General features: G+C 41.9%; 2 protein-coding genes across 2 annotated transcripts; one reads left to right on the top strand and one right to left on the bottom strand.

Annotated features, from left to right (window-relative positions):
* Nucleotides 1-711: 711 nt before the first annotated feature.
* On the bottom strand, nucleotides 712-18,374 carry LOC128761953 (rasGAP-activating-like protein 1). The gene is made up of 22 exons (XM_053869606.1): nucleotides 17,464-18,374; nucleotides 16,032-16,300; nucleotides 15,841-15,897; nucleotides 14,343-14,456; nucleotides 14,125-14,186; nucleotides 13,177-13,306; nucleotides 12,707-12,788; nucleotides 12,506-12,646; nucleotides 11,557-11,648; nucleotides 10,552-10,669; nucleotides 10,322-10,475; nucleotides 8,651-8,715; nucleotides 8,409-8,521; nucleotides 7,841-8,033; nucleotides 6,881-7,018; nucleotides 6,270-6,414; nucleotides 5,114-5,286; nucleotides 4,689-4,826; nucleotides 3,662-3,797; nucleotides 3,440-3,560; nucleotides 3,245-3,321; nucleotides 712-1,530 (listed from the first exon to the last, which is right to left on the bottom strand). Exons 2-22 carry the CDS (start codon nucleotides 16,160-16,162, stop codon nucleotides 1,385-1,387), a joined length of 2,526 nt encoding a protein of 841 aa, XP_053725581.1. The 5' UTR covers nucleotides 16,163-16,300; nucleotides 17,464-18,374; the 3' UTR covers nucleotides 712-1,384.
* On the top strand, nucleotides 17,180-20,023 carry dgcr6 (DiGeorge syndrome critical region gene 6). The gene is made up of 5 exons (XM_053869617.1): nucleotides 17,180-17,452; nucleotides 17,532-17,692; nucleotides 17,835-17,935; nucleotides 18,011-18,151; nucleotides 18,456-20,023. The coding sequence occupies exons 1-5, from the start codon at nucleotides 17,349-17,351 to the stop codon at nucleotides 18,531-18,533; spliced, it is 585 nt and encodes a 194-aa protein (XP_053725592.1). The 5' UTR covers nucleotides 17,180-17,348; the 3' UTR covers nucleotides 18,534-20,023.
* The last annotated feature ends 196 nt before the right edge of the window (nucleotides 20,024-20,219 follow it).

Here is a 20,219-nt window from a genome sequence, read left to right on the forward strand (position 1 = left end):
AGATAGATAGACAGACAGACAGTCGGATGACAGACAGACAGACAGACAGACAGACAGACAGACAGACAGACAGACAGACAGACAGATAGATAGATAGATAGATAGATAGATAGATAGATAGATAGATAGACAGACAGACAGACAGTCAGATGACAGACAGACAGACAGACAGACAGACAGACAGACAGACAGACAGACAGACAGACAGACAGACAGACAGACAGATAGATAGATAGATAGATAGATAGATAGATAGATAGATAGATAGATAGATAGATAGATAGATAGATAGATAGATAGACAGACAGACAGACAGACAGACAGACAGACAGACAGACAGACAGACAGACAGACAGATAGATAGATAGATAGATAGACAGATAGACAGACAGACAGACAGATGATAGACAGACAGACAGACAGACAGCTTAGATGTTACCTTCAGATTTCATGACTCAATAACAACAGAATTGTAGAACCTCTTTGTCAAAAACTAATTCAAAAGACGATTTTAAGGACTGTTTCGCCCTCACAGGTGCAACTTCCTTGTCAAATGTGGTTCATGGGTTCCAATATTGTAAAATAAAATTCACATAAAAACAAACAACAGAGGATGCGCTCGAGGGATGGGTGCCTTGTCTTTATTTTTGACACAACAAAAGCTCATGAGGGAGATCTTGAGGAACTTCACCAATCGATGACAATGCGTTTTGAATGCAGCAAGTAACAAAAGACATAAATAAACCACATGGCCTATTGACTGGAGTGTCGGCTGGTGCTCAGAGCTCAGAGCTCTAGATGACTAAAAGACTTCATCAAATTCCTGTGTTTGGCATCTTAAATAGACAGACTGCAGCCTCAGATAAGTGGCAGTATAAAAGCATTTACATAACATTGATGGAAAGATATTTTGTAACATTTATTTAGGATATTAATATTCAATATGGCAGGTAAATATTACCCAAATAACAATGAGGCGATCACGGAATGGTGGCCTCAACACAAACAATATTCCTTCTTGTCGTATGCAGTTTCTATGAGGACGCATAAAATGTTACAAATCCTTCATTGAAGCAGATTTACAGATTTTCAGAGTGACAATACAACAAGCCGTTTGCATAAAAACTTTACAAATATATAAAAAGACAATTTTCACATTCCATCACAAGTTGATAAGAGATCATGCAGCGATTGCTCATTCCTACGAATAAACGTTGCCAGACACAGTCCGATATAAAAGCCTCTGTGGCAGTGCTGAAGTCGCTGGCACTCTGAGAAAATAAATATTTAAAACGCAGTAAAAGTCTGCGGCCGCATCTCTTCCTGGACGATTACAGGAGTCCCGTCACTTCTTTATTGAAGCGAATCCCAGCTGGGTTTAATTCTAGGGATCCAAAATAACGCCGTTCTCTTTCTCCTGGAACGTAGCGTGAGCTTGTTCCAAGTCGTCGATCACCATCAGGAGTCGGGCGGCGGAGCTGCGACCTGCCTTTTGGGGGGGAACGTGGCATTCCGCTCCATCTGCAACACCTGAGGAAAATGGACTTAGGCGTTTATACACTTAACTTGAATCCAGTGGCAGAGTACATTGAAACATAAACACATACATGCTACTTCACTGAGCCAGTCAGTGCCCAGGTTACTGAACCGCCTGCTCTGATTCTCTCATGCCCATTGGCTACAGAATCCCAACAAATAAATGTACACATACAAGTGAGAAAAACCCACAACATCCTGAGCCCATAACTAGTGAAACACAATATGGCAACTGTTCATCACTTTGTGTGGCACAAATCTGAATAAAATGGATGTGTTTATATTAGACATACACAGGTGCCTATCACTTAACTGTAAGAGATTCTCATGTGAATCAATGAAAAACACTCGGATACACCTAAAAGAGAGTAAGAACTTCATATTGGGCGGCCATTATGAATTATTTCTCTTCCTGATTCAAGCAGCTGGAAGGGAACATCAGTGACGTGGACCGGCGCTTTCAGGAAGTTCAGTGAAACATAAAGGTAAAAAGCATCCGTGACTCGGTGAAAGTAAAAAAAAAAAAAAGTTGGATCTTCAAATATGCATTAAGATACTACATTTTGTCCTCAGTAAGATAATTCTGGAGACTCAGTCACATGATGCAGAACTAGGTTTGAAGTAATGAACCTGGGTCGGCAGACAGGAGAGGGAGGGAGAGATATATGTTCAGGTCTTTCGTTGTGTAGTAGAGACCGAAAAAGTCTGTGCTGTCAGGATAAGGTTACACTCGTGTTCACAGTCAATATCACATTTTAACCACAGTAGACTGTAGCATTATTCTGTAGCAAATGCACACATTTGCTACAGAATAATACAGTGGAGCCTCGGTTTTCGAACGTCTCAGAATTCGAACAAAAATCCAGAACTCGATCATGAAAAAAGGTAGAGTGTCACAGGGGAGGTGCTCGCTCTCACTCCAGGGTTTGATGTCCTGTTGTGGGCTGGAGCTGGGACAGTGATGAGGCCAGTCTGGGACAGAGCGTGACTTGGTTTATGACTTTGTCACAGCCAAACTGCACAGAAGCGCACATTCAGAGCTGGACACGCACCGGGCACCTCTTCACTTCTGGAGAGACGTCACTCACTCGGCAACCCCTCCCACATGCAGCGGCCACACACATAGAGGAACAGCGCACCTGCAGCAGACACTCTACATTCACTCCTACAGAAGCCTATTTTAAGGCTTGGAACGCATTATTTCTTTTTCCATTAACAGTAATGGGAAAAATCGATTCGCCTCTCGAACAGCAGTCTGGAACAGATTGTGGTCAAGAACCGAGGTACCACTGAATAGTCAAAACTTCAACAATAATTTTCTCTCTGGGACAGCATTTCTACTGCAACGTTTAACAGCTATAGATGGAAGAAGTTGGGCCCTGTTAGGATAAACTACTGAATGTAGTTACATTTTCTTAATTAAAAGAAAAAAATAGACTTTAAACAGAAAAAAGAGAAGCAGGTTTAGTTTTTTTCTGACACAGTGTAGAACTTTATGGAAGTGAATTTATAAACCATAATATTTTCTTGTTAAAATTGTATTTCATTTTCACCTTTTGTGTGTGTTGAATTATAGAAAAATGAACTAGCAATATTTTCCAAAACATTGATATTACTATTACAACAAGTGGATTTTTTATTTGCATCACTGACTTTAAGTGACTCGTAACCCATCAAAAACAAGTCAGTGTAGAAGTGGACGACAGACCTGTTGGACGATCACAGTTGAGCGCTTCATTATGGCTGGGCTCCGGATCACCTTCGGGAGTCTCCAAATATTTTTTCCTGCAGAACCAGAAGGAAAACATGAGGCTTTCTCTCGCACACTGGTGGTGAGAAGCAACGGCGCAGTAACACTGGCCTCTGGTGTAGAAGGATGGAATTACATCTGGTCGGGGCTGACCTGAGTTTGTCTCTTCCCTGGAGGAACTGCTTGAATATAGTCTGCGTCTCCACGTCTGGATCTAAGGGGTCACTCCAGTCCCCAAGAGTCACAGCTGAGTGGGTTCTGCTGCAGCCAGCAACTGCAGAACAAGCATGAAAGGTGAAAGAAAGGATCACAGGAAACTTCTTACAAAGTAGCTTGAATTTAGTTTTATTAAGAATAATAACGGAGAAGAATTACCAGCGCGATCCGTCTGCAAGCAGCAGCTCCACTTCCCGCTGCGATGAGCCCCCGGGTGGAAGGAGGGCAACATCCCTTCATTACAAATACTAAGTTTTCTGATGGCTGACAGCCACTGGTTCAACTCATTAACGTTCTAATAAAACAATACAAGAAGCAAAATTAGAAAATTGTGGTGTTTTATTCCTGTAACAACTTCACAGATTTAACAACGGCATCCCCACTGAACATGTAGCCGAGCCTCCACAGACTCTGAGTGTGTATCATTTCCATTTTTTCCATTTTAGTAAAAATTCAGAAAATATGACACTCAGATATCAGATTTTCAATTTGTGTTTAAATCTCTAGATTATTTGGGGGACTTAAAGTTTTGATTACTTGTTGTCGCTTTTCATTGTAAAATACCGACTTATTTCAAAATTTGAAATAAAACAAATGTTCAATGTCCAAGGGTTAATGCAAAATTCTTTAAAAAATAATATAATAATAATACCAGACAAGTTTTCCTTTTTTATATACATTTAATCTCATAGATAAATATAACATATTTCCACTTTTCACCTTCCACTTTATTAAGTCTATTAACCTAAAGAGATTTCTTTTGTTACATAACGTGATCCAACTAGTGTATAAATGATAACATCATCAAACTGAGTTAATTTCTGGACACGTGTTCTACAAAAAAATTTAAATTGTTAAAAACATTTTTGTTTTCGTTTCGATTTTTGGAAGAAGACATGTAAGGGGTTTAACTGAAACTAAACTAAACTGAACTAAAAAAAAAAAAAAAAAAACTCCTAGATTGAACTAGATTCATATATGTTAACTATGAGAGTTAACATTTTTCGATACAAATATGTGGCGTACTAAATAAAATCCTGTGTACATGAACTAAAACATTTCTGGGCCTGAGAGAAGGTAGTTGAGTATGGGGTCCTTACCGATACACAAGGTCATGTGCTACGGACTTATAAATCTAAACCAGTGAGTTTGAATCAACAAGCTTTGCAAGGGTTTAATAACTCACCTTGCACTGGATGTAGATGGTGTGCAGCTGCCCGTCGTTGTCCTGGGTGATGACCTGCATCACATTCTGCTGCTGAAAGGCATTTTCATCCACCCTCTCCACAGCACTCACACACTGGATCGGGATGGAGGCCCGCACCTGCAATAATTCACCACAGCAACCGCAGACAAATTCACTGTGAAATAATGGCCTGCAATAGCTTGTGGCTGATTTTTAGAAATATTGCAGGGTAAAATCAAAGGAGGAGGCCAGTCAATAACGTGAATGAGATGACGGTGAAAGCAGAATTGTTTTCCTTGCGAGAGGATCTTAAAAGGGGCAGAGTTTACTGACACTTGAGTCACTTTCACGCAACTTTCACTGACACCGAGACCAGGGTCTCTGACTCACTGGCAGCGTTAAAGACGAACCACCCTCCCACTCACCTGCCAGTCAGGGGTCTTGGCATAAGACAGGGTCTCGCTGGTCAACCAGAAGTAGCGCTTCTTGAAGGCAAAGCGAGACAGAATTTGGGTTCCCTCCGCCTTGTGCTTGTACAGGTATCCCTCTTTGACTGTGACCGAGGGCATGAACACGGCTCTTTGTGGCAGCTCTGACGCTGCAACAGACAGAATGACATTCTGTGATTCAGACACAAGGTGGTGCTGTGACGATAAATCTTGTTTCACGATTTTAAAAGCATCATTTTGTCATGAACTTAAAATTCTGGGTGGATACTCCTGATCAATACAACGGCTCTTCTATTTTTTTAAATTTTTCTGAAAAGTGAGTGTCACACTGGCCTCTGAGAGGGAAAGGGTGGGTGTGATGAGTGCGAGGAGGCTGAAACGTGAGAAGTCAGAGTGCAGATGATTCACAACAACAGACCCGGCGACAGATGACGGGGCGAAGGCAGCCAAGGCATCGGCCGCGGCATGGGCGAGGTGCCGGTGACTTCTCACTTCAGCTCCCCGCCAGCTCATTTACCATGGCGCCTCTTTTCTTCCAACTGGTTATTAATATTTCACTAAGTCGCTAAGCATTGTTTTGCTGAATTTTTTATTCCTTTTCTGTTCCAGCAAAGCTTCGCCATTTTCCCTGAAAGCCAGATGGTGTGCAGTGCATTTGTTAGGCCTGCTAAAGCGGCTCCGCCCCCAAACACTTCAGCTTAAAACTCTTTACTCCACTGAGCCCCGGTTCAGACAAAGGTTACACACCCCGTAACCACTTCTGAGCAGCCACACTTTTTTTTATTAACCCAGACCTTGCATCGAAAAACTGCTACATAAAGACAGTAAAGTAAACAAATAGTGTGGATTTTATTTTAGTTATTTCTGTCGGTGGGATGCTGTGGAGGGGTCTGCTATGGCCTGGTGGTGGAGTCAGGACTGCAGACTGGATATGATGACTGAGATAGGCAGTGCCAAGTTGGCGCTCGCTCATCTTCTCTGTGCATGTGTGGTGCAGTGAAAATTTAAAAACTTACTCAAACCTCAATAAACTCAATACAATACCCTACTTCTTAAAGGCTTGAAATACAAAACAGTTTCTGTGCTTCATCCTTAATAACATCACAGTCTGAATGAGGCTCTCATCTCTTACCAGAGTCGTGATCGATGTCTATCATCTTGTCCAGAAAGTCCTTGACTGAAGACACGCTTTGAAGAATGATGGGATGTAGCGGGGTCATCCACTGCTCTTTTCCGTGACCCAGCTGAAGTCCCAGGTTCCCAACGCTCTGTAAAGCCTGCCAATATCAGAGACATAATTATTAAGTATCGGCCGCCTCCTCACGGACATCAGTTGGGGATCAAAAGGCCCATCCTCTGAGGCCAATCACGCTGTGAGGCCTTTTGTCCAGCCCACACCTGCCTGAGGGCAAAGAGGAAGTCCCTCTCTAATATTCAGCTTTGAACCACAGACAGGTTGAAGCACATGCGGAGTAAAAATAGCACCTTCCCCTTCTGTGCGGACCCATGGCAACAGCACTTCAGCACCACGGTCAGCATCTATCCAAGCATTAGCAAGAGAAGGACGGACGCGCAAGTTTTCTTTACCGTGGGACAACAAACACACACACACAAGTCACACTGCTATTGAGTCTGAAGCAGCATGTGGCCCCTCCATCGCATGTTTACAGTCTCCAGCAAGAGTGGCACGTCTAGAGTAAATTATTCACAGGAACGGCTGTTTGTTTTTGTTGTGAATGCTACCTTGGCCAGTAGCAGCAGAGTCCTACTGGTGCGGGTGTCAGCATGCTGGTCCCTCAGCTGAAACAGTTTAGGTGTGAGGATGGCAGGAGCGAAGAAACGCAGGAAGAAGAACCCACTGATCGCTAGGTACTTCACATCCTGGGAGAAGAAAAAACACAAAGACCATAAATAAAAGCGATTTTATGGAAACACACCATGTTGATATAGACGGGTGTATATGATGCTGAGCTGGATGGGTGAAAGGATGGACGGATGAGGACCGAAAGTACGCTTTATTGATCTTCTTGCAAGGATATTTAGTTTGCCACTCAGGGACGGTGCCGAGAGCAATCGGGGGTTAAAAGCTTTGCTCAGGGACACATCGACAGAAGGGATATGAAATGATGGGACGGCTGGATGGAATATGTGGGGTTAAATGGATGGAAAACAAGGTGTTGGGATGGATGGTTTTGTGACTGATGGATGGAATACAGTATATGAGGTTTAAATGGGTGAGTGGATGGTTGGATGGATGGGATCGTAAGTGTTGAGATGGATGGATAAATTGGTGGATATGAACTGTTGAGCTCAACAGGACGGACTGATGGATGGATGTATGGACAGCAGAGATGCGACTGATAGATGGAGTATAAGGGCATGAATGGGGTGAGTGGATGGTGGGATGGATGGGATCGTAAGTGTTGAGACGGATGGATAAATTGGTGGATAGAAAGTGTTGAGATAAATAGATTGATGGATGGTTGGATAGATGGGTATAAGATGGAAAACAGTGTTGCAAGCAATGGGTGGATGGTGTTGCAACTGTTGCATTGGAAGGATGGTCTTGTGACAGTTGGATGGAACATATGGGGTTGGAATGGATGGGTGGATAAATAAAATAAATGGACGGACAAAAGGCCGGATCTTCTCAACCGTATGGTAACGTATTATAGTTCATTTTCTCTGAGTCCCAGGACTGACCTCGTTCTCTGGGTCAGTGAACTGCTCCTCCACCCTCTTGTGTAATTGCTTGAAGGCCACCCTCATGACAGGAGGACACTGCTCAACTGAGCCCACAATGGACTCTATGATGCTGGTCAAGTAGCTCTGCAGCATCTCCACGCTGCTGTCACGCACCTCTGCCTCTGAAACCGCCCCTTTAAACGAAATCCTCCTGCGTGGAGAATCAGAAACCTTAGTGGCTACGTCAACCATAAGACACTCACAGGTGGAGAGCTGATGTTTTACATGAGAGAATTATTTCTGAAGAAAAACTAAAACACGGGAGAAAACACGAGGTGACAGCAGGCGAGGCGACTGCCAGCAGAGAGGATGTGAGATGCAAGATCATACTGGATGTCAGAGATCGACATCTCAGGGGGCTCGTCGCAGTTGCCAAGCAACAGCCAGCCCTCTATTTCACATTGCTTTCTTCATCTTACACTGATGTCTTCTTCTCATGGGTGGAGTGAGAAGAAACTGTAGATTTTTGTTGTGACATTTTCACTCAGAAACACTACGGAGAAGCAGGAATGCGTCGACAAGTTACCTGAGTCGGTTCAGGTCAATCTTACAAGGGTCCAGCTCGATGTACTTCTTCTCCTCGAAGATGCGGTTGATGATGGGTTTCAGAACCTCATGGAGATACAACATACCAACTGCCTGTTGGGAATATTTAATACACCTGAGATGAGGAAACAACATCTGGCATCTCAGCTCCACTACACCTTCATGGCTAACCATGAGCCGTATACTGTCTCTCACTGAGCTGACATTAAAGCGAGCACTCACCTTCATGAACTGCTCCATGGCTTTGGATGCGAGTGAGTTGGAGCGAAATAAAGTGTTGGGGTCAGCTGTAAAGGGACACAAATAAATCAATAAAATAGAAGTGAATCAAATGACAATAACGTGAATGTCGTGATGTCTTTCTTAGCACAATCCACTATAAGAAGAGACCCAAAACATGAAAGTATGGGACCATTTCACAAAGGACACATTAACAGGACACATAGCTTTTACACCACATTTAAATTTCCAGTATTCCAGTATAAAGTTTCAAAACAACTGTTAACACTATATATATATATATATATATATATATATATATATATATATATATATATATATATATATATATATATAGTGTTAAAGTATGTATATATAAAATATAAAATATATATATATATTTGTTAAAGTGGTCCAGCAATGAGGTTCAAAAGCTTCTGTTCTCAGTTGCCGTCATGGAAACGTCTTGAATTCTGAATAGATGATCAGACTCTACACGTCACCAGTCGCAGAGTTTGCCACGCCACCATTTCCTTCAGAGATTTCAACTGGCAGGGTTGCATCATCAAAGAGTCTGTGGTCGATGATAGCTTTGACATTATCGTTCTTACAGCTGTACATCTACTCTTCTACAGGACTCCATTCCGCTGAGGACAGAGTCTGGAGAAACAACAGGCTCCATTCGGCACTTTATTCAATGCAAAGTTCGGTGTTCTAGCATTAGCCAGCTCACTCATCCCTTTGTGGGATTCAAACACACAATCTATGTTGTTCACAAGCAGAGGATAACAGCCAGTGACCATATTAAATAATGACCTTGAGAGTGATGTCATTTTTACTGTTGAAATCACCATCATGAAGTGGTGCTTCAACCAATTTTCATTCATTTTCATGGGAACATCCAAGCGAACCGTGAATCTACCTGCTGCACCGATGACGAGGACAGCTCCACATTCCATAGAACTGTTTGTGTTCACGCCAGTGTAGGAGTGAGAGTGAGACAAATCCGACTTCACTAATCCTCTGAGTGACTGCTAATCCTCTCAAACCTAATTTAACTGCCAAGTAAATATTTTCATGGCAAAAAAAAAAAGACATTAGCGTTAGTGATCCTTGTGGGTGTGTGTGGTGTATGTTTGTGGCTCCTGTCTCATCACGTCTGGCTCGTCACTATCATCTATCTGTGATAGACCATTTCCAGTCCTGTGGAGTTGCTATGGAAACTTTGGCCGGATGCTCATTATCGCAACGTACTCCAACAACAATGTAAGAGCGCGAATTAGAGGAATCGCCGTGTGATGTGGAGGCAGAAACGTGACTAATCCGGACCGGGGAGAAGTTGGGTGACAAACAGCAAATATAGCGCTGGTGGGATGGAGCCGCCCACACACCACAGAGTCACAGACCTGAAGTCATTTCACTGTCAGCGGGCGAGCAGGAGCTGTCCGAGGAGCAAAAGTCCCAACACAATCTAAAATAACCACTGACTCACTGACATGATGACAGTCCAACCACACATGATGATGTAATCACCATGGACTCGGGGGGTAATGTAGATTCACAGAAATATTCCACTTGTCTGAGACTCCTTTGGTTCTTCATAAGCAATATGCACACACTACAGCACTCCATCGTATCATGGGTGTGAGTGCTCTTTAAGACGATGGCTCTTACTGGTGTGGTTGACCTCTCGGGTGTTGAGATAATCCAGGAAAGGAACCACCAGACCTTGGCCCAGGTAGATCTTGACCAGAGTCATGGCCACATCTTGGCGGCTCTCCACAGTGGTCACCTCCTCCAGCATAGTCAGAGCACTGACGTCCTCCACCTGGGGCGAAAATCCAAAGGAAATAAATGACATAAAAAAAACAATCCTTGTGATCTTCTGTGTAAATGACCTGCACCTCAGTTGGGGAGATGACGGACTCCACCAGAAGGTCAATGAGGGGTTGATAGTATGCTGAGGGCAAAATCCGATCCTCCACCAGACGAACTTTAAGCCGCAATGCTCCCAGTTTGCCACTGAGAAGAAGAACATTACAAATCTAGAGATGTTGCTTTTTTATAACTTTCTAATCCAGTCCTTCTCGAATAGTGAGGTCATGTGACCTCAGGGTACTTTGTTACTTTTTTGCCTTACTACAATTGCACATCCTCTCATAATTTTTTTTTTTTTTTAATTTCAGGCAAATTGATGCACTTTTAAATCTTTTCTGACAAAAACAATGTTAATAATGTTTTTGTTTATTATAAGTTGGTGTATATTACTTTTTTCTTTTCTTTAATATGAACAAGGATGCAATGTTATGCAGAGGTGTCTTTATAACAATTTACAATTTACTTCTTCCTGGGGGGAAAGTAAATGAGAAGCACTGTTCTAGTCCAAGTCACGTCCCATATTAGGGGCAAAATTATCTTTTTTTTTTTAACATACTTAGCCTCTTGTGAACTTGTGGAAGCTTCAGCCAGCTCACTGACATTACAGCACGCTGGCTGCCCTGCTAAGGGTGTGTATATCTAGGAGAACATCACACTGAAGGCAACCCAGGAGGTCACCAGAGTGAACAAACGCTTTGTGTCTGTGTGTGAAGAAATTGTGTTTACCTCTACAGCATCTATTTTGCTGTTTTCCTTTCCTTTGTAGCACCATACCGATGAGCATTTTTCCTTTGATGGAGACTTTGGCTGCGAGCCAATCTGTGTTGTGCATGTGTTTCCCACTGAAAGTGTGAATCTCAACCTAATTAGCAGCTTCATTTCGCCATCACACTTCCAGTTGCATCACACTCAGCCCCACCTGGTTCTACAATTATCAGGATACGCTGGTAAAGATAATGTCAGGTCACAGCCCCAAACATTGCTAAAATAAAACCTGGAGGAAACTATGACACATAAACAGGGATCCTTACCCGGGATCCACCTCGCTGTTTCTCAGGGGTAACAATCGAAGCCAGCTCTCGAAGTGAGGCGTCTTATGCAAACAAGCGAAGGGAATCTCCACCTGTAGTCGCAAGATAAGATTAGAAGTGAGAACAGCAGCCTGGATGGAGAACAGGGAACCACCGAAGCAGAACAGAACAGGTGCTAGCAAAACATGAGGAAATCTTCAACACACACTACATGTATAAGGCGAGGCTTGGGATATATAATCTACACGTAGACAGCGAAGGCAGGGTTTTCCTGTGGGCGTCTGGTCAACTGTCCTCAGTGCAATTGGGGTTGCAGTCACCAATTTTGACATGATCTTGTGGACCTCTATTTTCTTGTGACGTTGTTATTATTGAACATTGATATTTGCTAGATCAGGGGTGGATACATTTTACCGTGATCGTCTTCAAAATATCAAGCGGCACAGATATATTATATTAATTTATTTATATTTTTACGTGGCTCATTCCACCAATAACGTGGCCCCGGTCTGTGAGCGACGCTGCAGACTGGAGCGCCTCATCTTCACTGAATTAACTGAATTAAACGGACGCGAAACACATGCCATATGTTTAATTTAGGTCATGCCAAAGTGAAACGCAGAACTAAGTCATGTTAAGTTTAAGGACTGCGACTCTCATTGCCATTGAATAGGGGAAGGGCTTAGTGCATGTGCGGCGAGGCACACTGCTTACGTTTCAAAGTTAAACGGGATTCAGAGTCTTCCACCAATATCTTGAAATTTCACTAGAATAGCTCTTACTTTTCCGACTAATTTTCGCGGCTCATGTGGTGAAGAGCCGCATGAAACTGGGCAAAGAGCCACATGCAGCTCGGGAGCTGTGGCATGTCCAGACCTCATATCCAGACCTCATTCAGACGGAAGTAAGCGGTTGAACTTTGATAATTCGTTGAGTCACTTAAACTTACCTTTCCTAAGAAGTCATTCTTGCCCACCATGTCCCAGTCCCACACCTCCACAGTGACAGTTCCCTCGCCGTTGAGCTCCTCAGGGTCCAACTCCAAGTCCAGGGTCTCGGACCAATGAGGGAAGCGGGTCTTTTTGATGATCTGAAGACGTATGAGGTTAACTGAATCTATCTGTTGCATTCCAGACATCAGTTCACTCACTGTGGTCTCAGCGCTGTGGGTGTTGAATATGACTCTTGCAAATGGATCAGAGGTTCCCGAAATGTCTCTGGGTGCCAAGTCTCTGAGGTGGGAGCACAATGAATATCGCATCAGGAGCCATACATCATCGGGCCGGAGAGCTTATTTCACCTGACGCGCATGTTACAGCCGTCACTAAAGATTGATGAGCCCCGATTCACCTGACCCCAATCGATCAAACATTACTCTGAGCTGAGGTTTGAATAACTGTGTCAAACACTGATCGACCGACTTATTAGTGAGGAGACCGAGAGGGAGACAGGCTGGGACGCAGATGGGGCATGGAGTGGTGTGATAGCGGCACACTGGAGCACGGAGGCTAGTGAGGAAGTCTTCAGATTTAGCAACTGTCGATCAGTTTGTTCTGAGCAAGGCTCAGCAGTGATGAATGTTCAGATACATTTCAATGAAGCTCATTTTCTTGATGCTACCTTGCTTCAATGACTTGACATCGCAGGCTTATCTTCTCTCCTTCCTTCAGAAGCTCCAGAATTAAGTGGATCTCCCCTTGGACCTCTTCATCTGGGTCAACCCTTGTCAGGTTCAGCCAGCAGTCCACACCTGGCGAGACCAGACATCATGAATTAGGTATATTAGGAGACGTAAAGTGAGTAAAAATGTTGCTCAAAAGACAAACAAAAAAAACAGAAATCACACTGGATGTTTAGTGACAGCAAATCAGATGTAAGGCTTTATTTTAAGGACAAAACTTGTATTTCAATGTAAATTGCAGACAACACTGTGAAGTAAAAGCAAACACAATGTCTTTATTAAGAGACAAACAAAGTGAATATAAATAATAGGGTGAGGTTTATGTATGTATAAATGTATGTATTAATAAATCTGCCATTTAAAAAAATAACTACATCATCGTGTTGTGACAAATAAAACAAGCAAGAAACAGTAATTTTAATATTAACGTCTTAAATATAAGCTCAAACAAGATACTAATATCAAAACATAGATGACAATTATAACACAAAAATGATTATGATACAGTACCTTAATAGAAAAAGCAAAACCAAAATACAAAGTGAATAAAAGTGATTTTAAAATGAGCAGCCTTGGACAAAACAACCCGTTTATTACATTTTTTATTTAAATTTTTAGGTCGATTTCAAAACTCAGTAGGTGATTCAGTGTTTCATTCATTCTAAAACATTGAAGATGATTTATGACCCACAAATCAGGGCCATACAAACACAAAGCTTGAGAGTCGACTCATAAATACATCAACATGTGACCGTCTCTTCACCGGCGGGGGAAACGTTTCCCACTGAAAACTTTCCCAGAAGCTTTAAAAAGTTATATTTCTGCAATCGGCCTGACCTTTGACTCCCTCATGTGACCGCACAGCGCATATAAACAGTCAGTCGTACCTTTAGCTTGCGATCCAATGGCTTCTTTGGTGAGAGTTATCTTCCCAATAACGTCATCATGGCTGCAGGAGAACATTGAAAGTCCACTCAAATCAATCTTCCTTATTTACGTCAGTGAGATATAAGATACTTTTGTTTACTTGCTGTCTGGATTGAATGAACTCGTGATCCAAGATAAACATCGCTCATGTTGCAGACGCAGCTCTGAGGTGACTCACCCAATCGTGTCTTCATCCATGACCTGGAAGGACAGCGAGTGAAACCCCATGGGGAGGTGCAGGGTGTATTCTTCTCCCCAGAAAGGATTAAGGTTCTTCCACATTGTTGCCGTCCTGAAGAAAATCAATGGGAGACTCACGTTTTCAAGTTGTTCATTGTTCTATTGTATGGTTACAAATTGATTTTTTAGGAAGACGGAAAAAAATACACACATATATATGATAAACACTCTTATACTGTAGTATAATTCTTTTCTATAACTTCATTTAACTCTCTATTGGAAATTGCTTCTACTTCCACTGACTTTTTTAGGAAGAAGGAAAAATTAATTAATTAATTTAAAAATATATATTTATTATTAACATCAGTAATTAATTATTAAATAAATAAAAGAGCCTATTCGTAAGCGTTATCTGCACGACTTAACTCAAATAATGGTCACAAGGTGGACAACAGCGATGGTGGACTGGCAGTTGTTGAGCAACAAAGGTGACTAACATACTGGGGGAGCCATTTGCGACATCAAAATAGAGGCATGTGTGACATTTAAACAGTTTGGTGTTGAAAATAACGTCAAGGTTTCCTTTCTAAGGATGTTACTTTCAATGATATATGAGCTCACATTCCGTGATATTTAGACCACAAATAAGACAAACTCTGAACAGTAAATGTTTAGAAGCCAGTATTAAAGAAGCACCACGGTGGGAAATGAAGAAGTAAGCACACATGGGTCAGAACAGAGACTCACTATCAGACCGACCGAAAGTGGGCGTGCTATGAAAACAAAGGCATTGATCCGTTGCACACAATGACTCCACTCATCAAGAGGTTATAGTAAAATAATAATCAAAAGGGCTGCAGATAAATAAACTTTGTTTTGGGGTTAAGATCTCCAACTGGCGCTTCATCCGATGGTTCGTCCAGCCCAGAGTCACATGTTTGAGCTTGTGTCACCTACCATCAATCATCATGGGAAACTCAGACTCAGATTTGACCTTCATCTACTGGTCGATCACAAAGGTCGTTCAGGTTAACGCATGACTCTACCTTTGATTTATGTCAATGAAATAATAAAAGAGAATTTTTAATAGACGACTTGAAAAGGTGAAGGGACCACTACAACGTTGTGCTTTCCATTGATGTTTCTCAGTATTTTGACAGCCTACATCACAAAAAAAGAGTGAAAAATGTGGACTATTTAAATGTAAATGATCTACTCCACATCACCCCAAGTTAAATCCAAATACTCCTTTACACAGTACTGACTGTCTACTGCCTCAAAAACATGGAATCCAACTCAAACCCAGCTGGCCTGAGCTCACAGCGGCGGCTGCATGCAGTAATGAATGCATCCTCTCCATGGTTACCTGCGGGTATTTTAAAGGACACACCGGGATCAGGTTCTCAGACCACGCTGTCTCCGGGATCATACACATCAACACTTCTCCTTGATCGCATGCGATCAGCAGTAAGACAAAAAAAAGGGGGGGACAATACCTTGCAACAACTTCATTGTCAACTTTGACGATACAGTACGGATCGCTGGTTCCAGAGCTGCAAGAGAACAGATGTTTTTTTTTTTCTGAAACAGAATCTAATTTGACATTCAGGTATTTGACACATGAGAGTGAAATAACGCAGATGAACAGGTCCGACAAAGCTCGCTAAGGAAACCCTAAATTACTCACACGTCCTTCGCAGGGAGGTTCCTTCCCTCGACTATCCGAAAATACAGCGATGTGTTCCTGGCCATGGTGGTGCAGCTCTCATCAAGCAGCTCCAATCCTCCCGAACTCACCGTTCTCCCTCGACTGCTCATGCCACCTTCGTGACGGCGCGCCGACCCTCGCAGGCGCGCGACACGTGCGCGCTCCCGCCGGACAAAATCACACCAGCAGGTAAACACGGCGGGGGGGCGTTGTTGCTACTTCCGGTTACACTGTCGCTCTCGGAGAGGCTATAAAAAACAATAACGTTTATATGTTTCCAATTAAACAAACACAAAAGCAAATAAAAAGATATATCTATACAAAAGGGATATCAATCAAATTTAACTTTTGTCCAATACATAGGACAACTTTTTACCACAACCAAGATACATTAATGAAGATATAAGAACTATTTTACCAATAATTTTCTAAATGCGTTGACTTCTTCATCATTACATGGTGATCAAAAGAGCAATTCTGTTTACGATATTTAATTAATTAGTGTAAAAATATTTTAGAGCCTGTGCATCCACTGAGGCATGAAGTGGGGGTCACCCCAACAAGTCTATCCTACTAATGGTGTGCACGGATTAAAGGCCGGGCAAACACCAGAGCTGCATGGTTTGGACTGAAGGCAGAACTCAAAGGAAGCCAACAGAAGCAGAAGGACACAGTTTCCATACAGACGCCTTCAGCTGCTGGAGTCAGGTGCACACATGAATTGTTGTTGTGAGTCAGCGGCAGTGTCACAGCATTTAGTACAAATGATCAAATATTACTCTTACAAACAACCAAGAGACACACAAATAAATGGCTCCTCAATATTTGATAATTGTAAGATGCTAATTCTTTAATTCTCTACATGCTGCTTTACACATTACTGTATAACAGAAACAGTCGATGGAACCAAAATGACAAGTAAGAGCGTAAGTAAACTTAGTATTTTTTTAGTATTTAGTATTTTTTGTACTCTGTATCTTTGTATTTTGCTATTACATTTCACTCTTACCTTACTCTTACTTTGGCTGGTTCTTGATATATTGAACAGCCCCATCTAGTGTTCAACTACAACCGCCTAGCAAGACATTATGAACAGGCATGTTTCAGGACAGCCCAGCGGGGTCCTAAAGGAACCGAGAGTGTAAACAATACAATGACTTTCGGTAGACGCTGATTTAAAGCAATGTCATCCTCTTAAGACGTTTTTTTTTTATATTGATACCTATATATTATATTTCAATATTTTCTTCTAGAATTGCATTTAATCCGTCTCATTTTATGAAACCGCTGTAGGAGATGGATGTGTATCCTGCAGTCATTAGCATCGACTCCGCTAAACAACAGGAGAGACATTACTTCTTGTTGTCAGAGCTGCAGGCCTTAGTCAAAGATCTGCCCAGGTAAGATTTACCTTGCCGCCTGTGGCCTCCAGAGATGAGGCACGGAGTGACAATGTTTGCAACAACGTGTTGTCTTCAGCTCCTACCAGCAGCGACTGTCCTACAGCACCCTCAGTGATCTGGCCCTGGCTCTCATCGATGGGACAGTGTACGATATAGTTCAGGGGCTGCTCGATATCCAACACCTGACTGAGAAGAACCTCTACAACCAGCGACAGAAGCTGCACTGTGAACATCAAGGTGACTTTTTCTGACCATAAGCGAAGTAATAAGCCGATTATTGATTGAACACTTTACTTGTGTACTACATATGTGGAGGAGGGTTGCTGATAAGGCCTGCTATTAATACTATAAACGGTTGATATGCTTTGTATTTGTTAAGCATTGAAGCAGGACCTTGTTCGGCGACACAAGGAATCACTGCAGTCCTGCAAATCCCACAACCTCGCACTTCTCAAGTCAAATCAACAAGCAGAGCAGGAGGTGAGATAACCCGACATTATTTCTCATTCAATTCATCCTCACTATTTTTCACTCCGTTTTTATTGCCTCTACCAGGCTCTGGAAATGCGTGTGCGAGAAGAGCAGAGCATGATGGATAAGAAGATTGTAGTGGAAATTGATCAGAAGGTTATAGATCAGCAGACCACGCTGGAGAAAGCTGGAGTCCCTGGATTCTACACCACCACAAATCCTCAGGTTGAGAGCAGTTCTTCCCTTGGACAGGAGAGGGGAGTCCTTCATTGTGAGGAGCGGTTGCATTATGATTGAGGAGCTTCAGAAAAAAGTACCGTTTAGACATAGATGCTATAAAGAAATACTGGAAAACGTGTTCATCTCTGGCAAGGCCATACTTGTTAGTCAAGTATTCATCTGGGACTGTAAAATGAGCAGCTTTACCTTACTCGACAAGAAATCATTACTAAGCTAACCATGTGGGCTGTTAGTGTAGTGTGTTCTTTGTGTCCTGAGATATTGATTTTTCACTCTTGTCTTTCTGCAGGAGCTGATGATGCAGATGAACCTGCTTGAATTGATCCTGAAGCTTCAGCAGAAGGACACACAGTTCGTGGCTTCGTGAAAAACAGAAATTCTATCGACGTCATAAACAACGACAACCCTCTCCACTTTGCCATGAGCTGCTGGTTGTTTGGGATCTCTATGTATGTTCAGCAGGAGGGATTGCCACTCCGACAGTAACAGCAGGATCAACACCAGGCAGAGATAAGGACGTTAGTAGATCAGTCATCGAACCTGTCAGACTACTAATTAAGCCAGTGCTCACACGCTTTGACCTTCCTCGAACTCTCCGTGAAAACTGCATTCTGGTTTTTGGCTGGGAGTGACAGAGACATGGAGAGCAGAATCACATGAAGGTTATTAGCTCACACAAATGGCCTCTTCTCTTCCCCAAAGTTCTGTTCATTAAGAGGATGAGAGTCACATGTTCTGGGACATGTCTTGTCCTTGACTTCTGAAGCAGAAACTTGACTCAAGACTACACGGTGGTGTTGTTCGAAAGAAGGAAAGTGTCTCATGGGCTTTTTCTATTCCATGTCCTGCAGTTTTCACAAGATCAGAAATTGTCTTGTGCTCGAGCTGAAGGTTTAACTTTGTTGAAATTTACACCATTTCTGGATTTATTTAAGACTGTGACAGTATTTTATGTCATTGACACACAAGCAAAGTTTGAATATTAGTATAATATCATTGTAGTTAATCATTTTACATACATAGGAGTGATTATATTATTTTGGGGGGGGCAATCACATGAAATATCTACATTAAACACATTAAAATTACTCAATTCTTTGTGCATTCTGTCAAGTGTCATGAATATGTCTAGTTATATATTCACATTGACAACGTTGCTGATGTTTGGTAACCATGGGTATTTAGAGTTTATGTGAAAAAAACGGAAGTATAATGTGTAATACCAATGCTATTGTAGTGGTTTCTGATGATACCTGTCCGTGTTCTTTAATATTGTTTCATTATTTATTTAAAATGAATCAGCTACATCAGTCAGGTTCCAATTTTGGTCAGTGTTATTGGTCTTTTTATAGTTATATTTTGATTACCAATTAACTTGTTCTTTTGTGAGTAAATAGCAAGGGGTCTTTACTAGGGGTACTTTTACTTTTTCACTGTTGCAAGAAATAGTCCTTGTGGAGAACAGAGTGGTCACACTTATTAAACAAATAACTGTAGTAAAGTTTATATGAGAGACAAAGTGGATAAGAAAATAGGACAACATAAGACATAGAGAGACATATTCAAAAAGGAGTGAGAAGAATCACCTCCTCCTTAAATAATAAAAAAAGAAATGTATTGTTCTGTATTAAAAACAAAAGAGACAAATGTGATTTGAACATATTCTCCCACGTACAGAATCATTTTACCGGCATAAATCAAGCATACAAAAAATCTTGAACTGTATATGGTTGTGCATTGTTTACAATCTAAAGACAAAGTGTTCCATAGTTTCACCCTCCCAACAGAAACATGAAAGTCCTTTCGTTTGCACTGTCCAATTGAAATTTTTTTGTTACATTTCCCCTCTAATTCACCTGATGAATATTGAATCATTTCTGCAAATTTGTTGGTTACAGTTTATATTTGAATTATAAAAGTGGATGAATATGAATGGATGGAAAGACGAGCTACTGACTGGTTGCTATACATCGTACAGAGGACACAAAACTCAAGTGAAATCCTATTACTTCCCCTGCCATGGTCGTGTCGCCGGTGGGGGTCGCTGGTGACC

This window comes from Synchiropus splendidus, chromosome 7 (genome assembly GCF_027744825.2).
Source record: "Synchiropus splendidus isolate RoL2022-P1 chromosome 7, RoL_Sspl_1.0, whole genome shotgun sequence".
NCBI classification, from domain to species: domain Eukaryota; kingdom Metazoa; phylum Chordata; class Actinopteri; order Syngnathiformes; family Callionymidae; genus Synchiropus; species Synchiropus splendidus.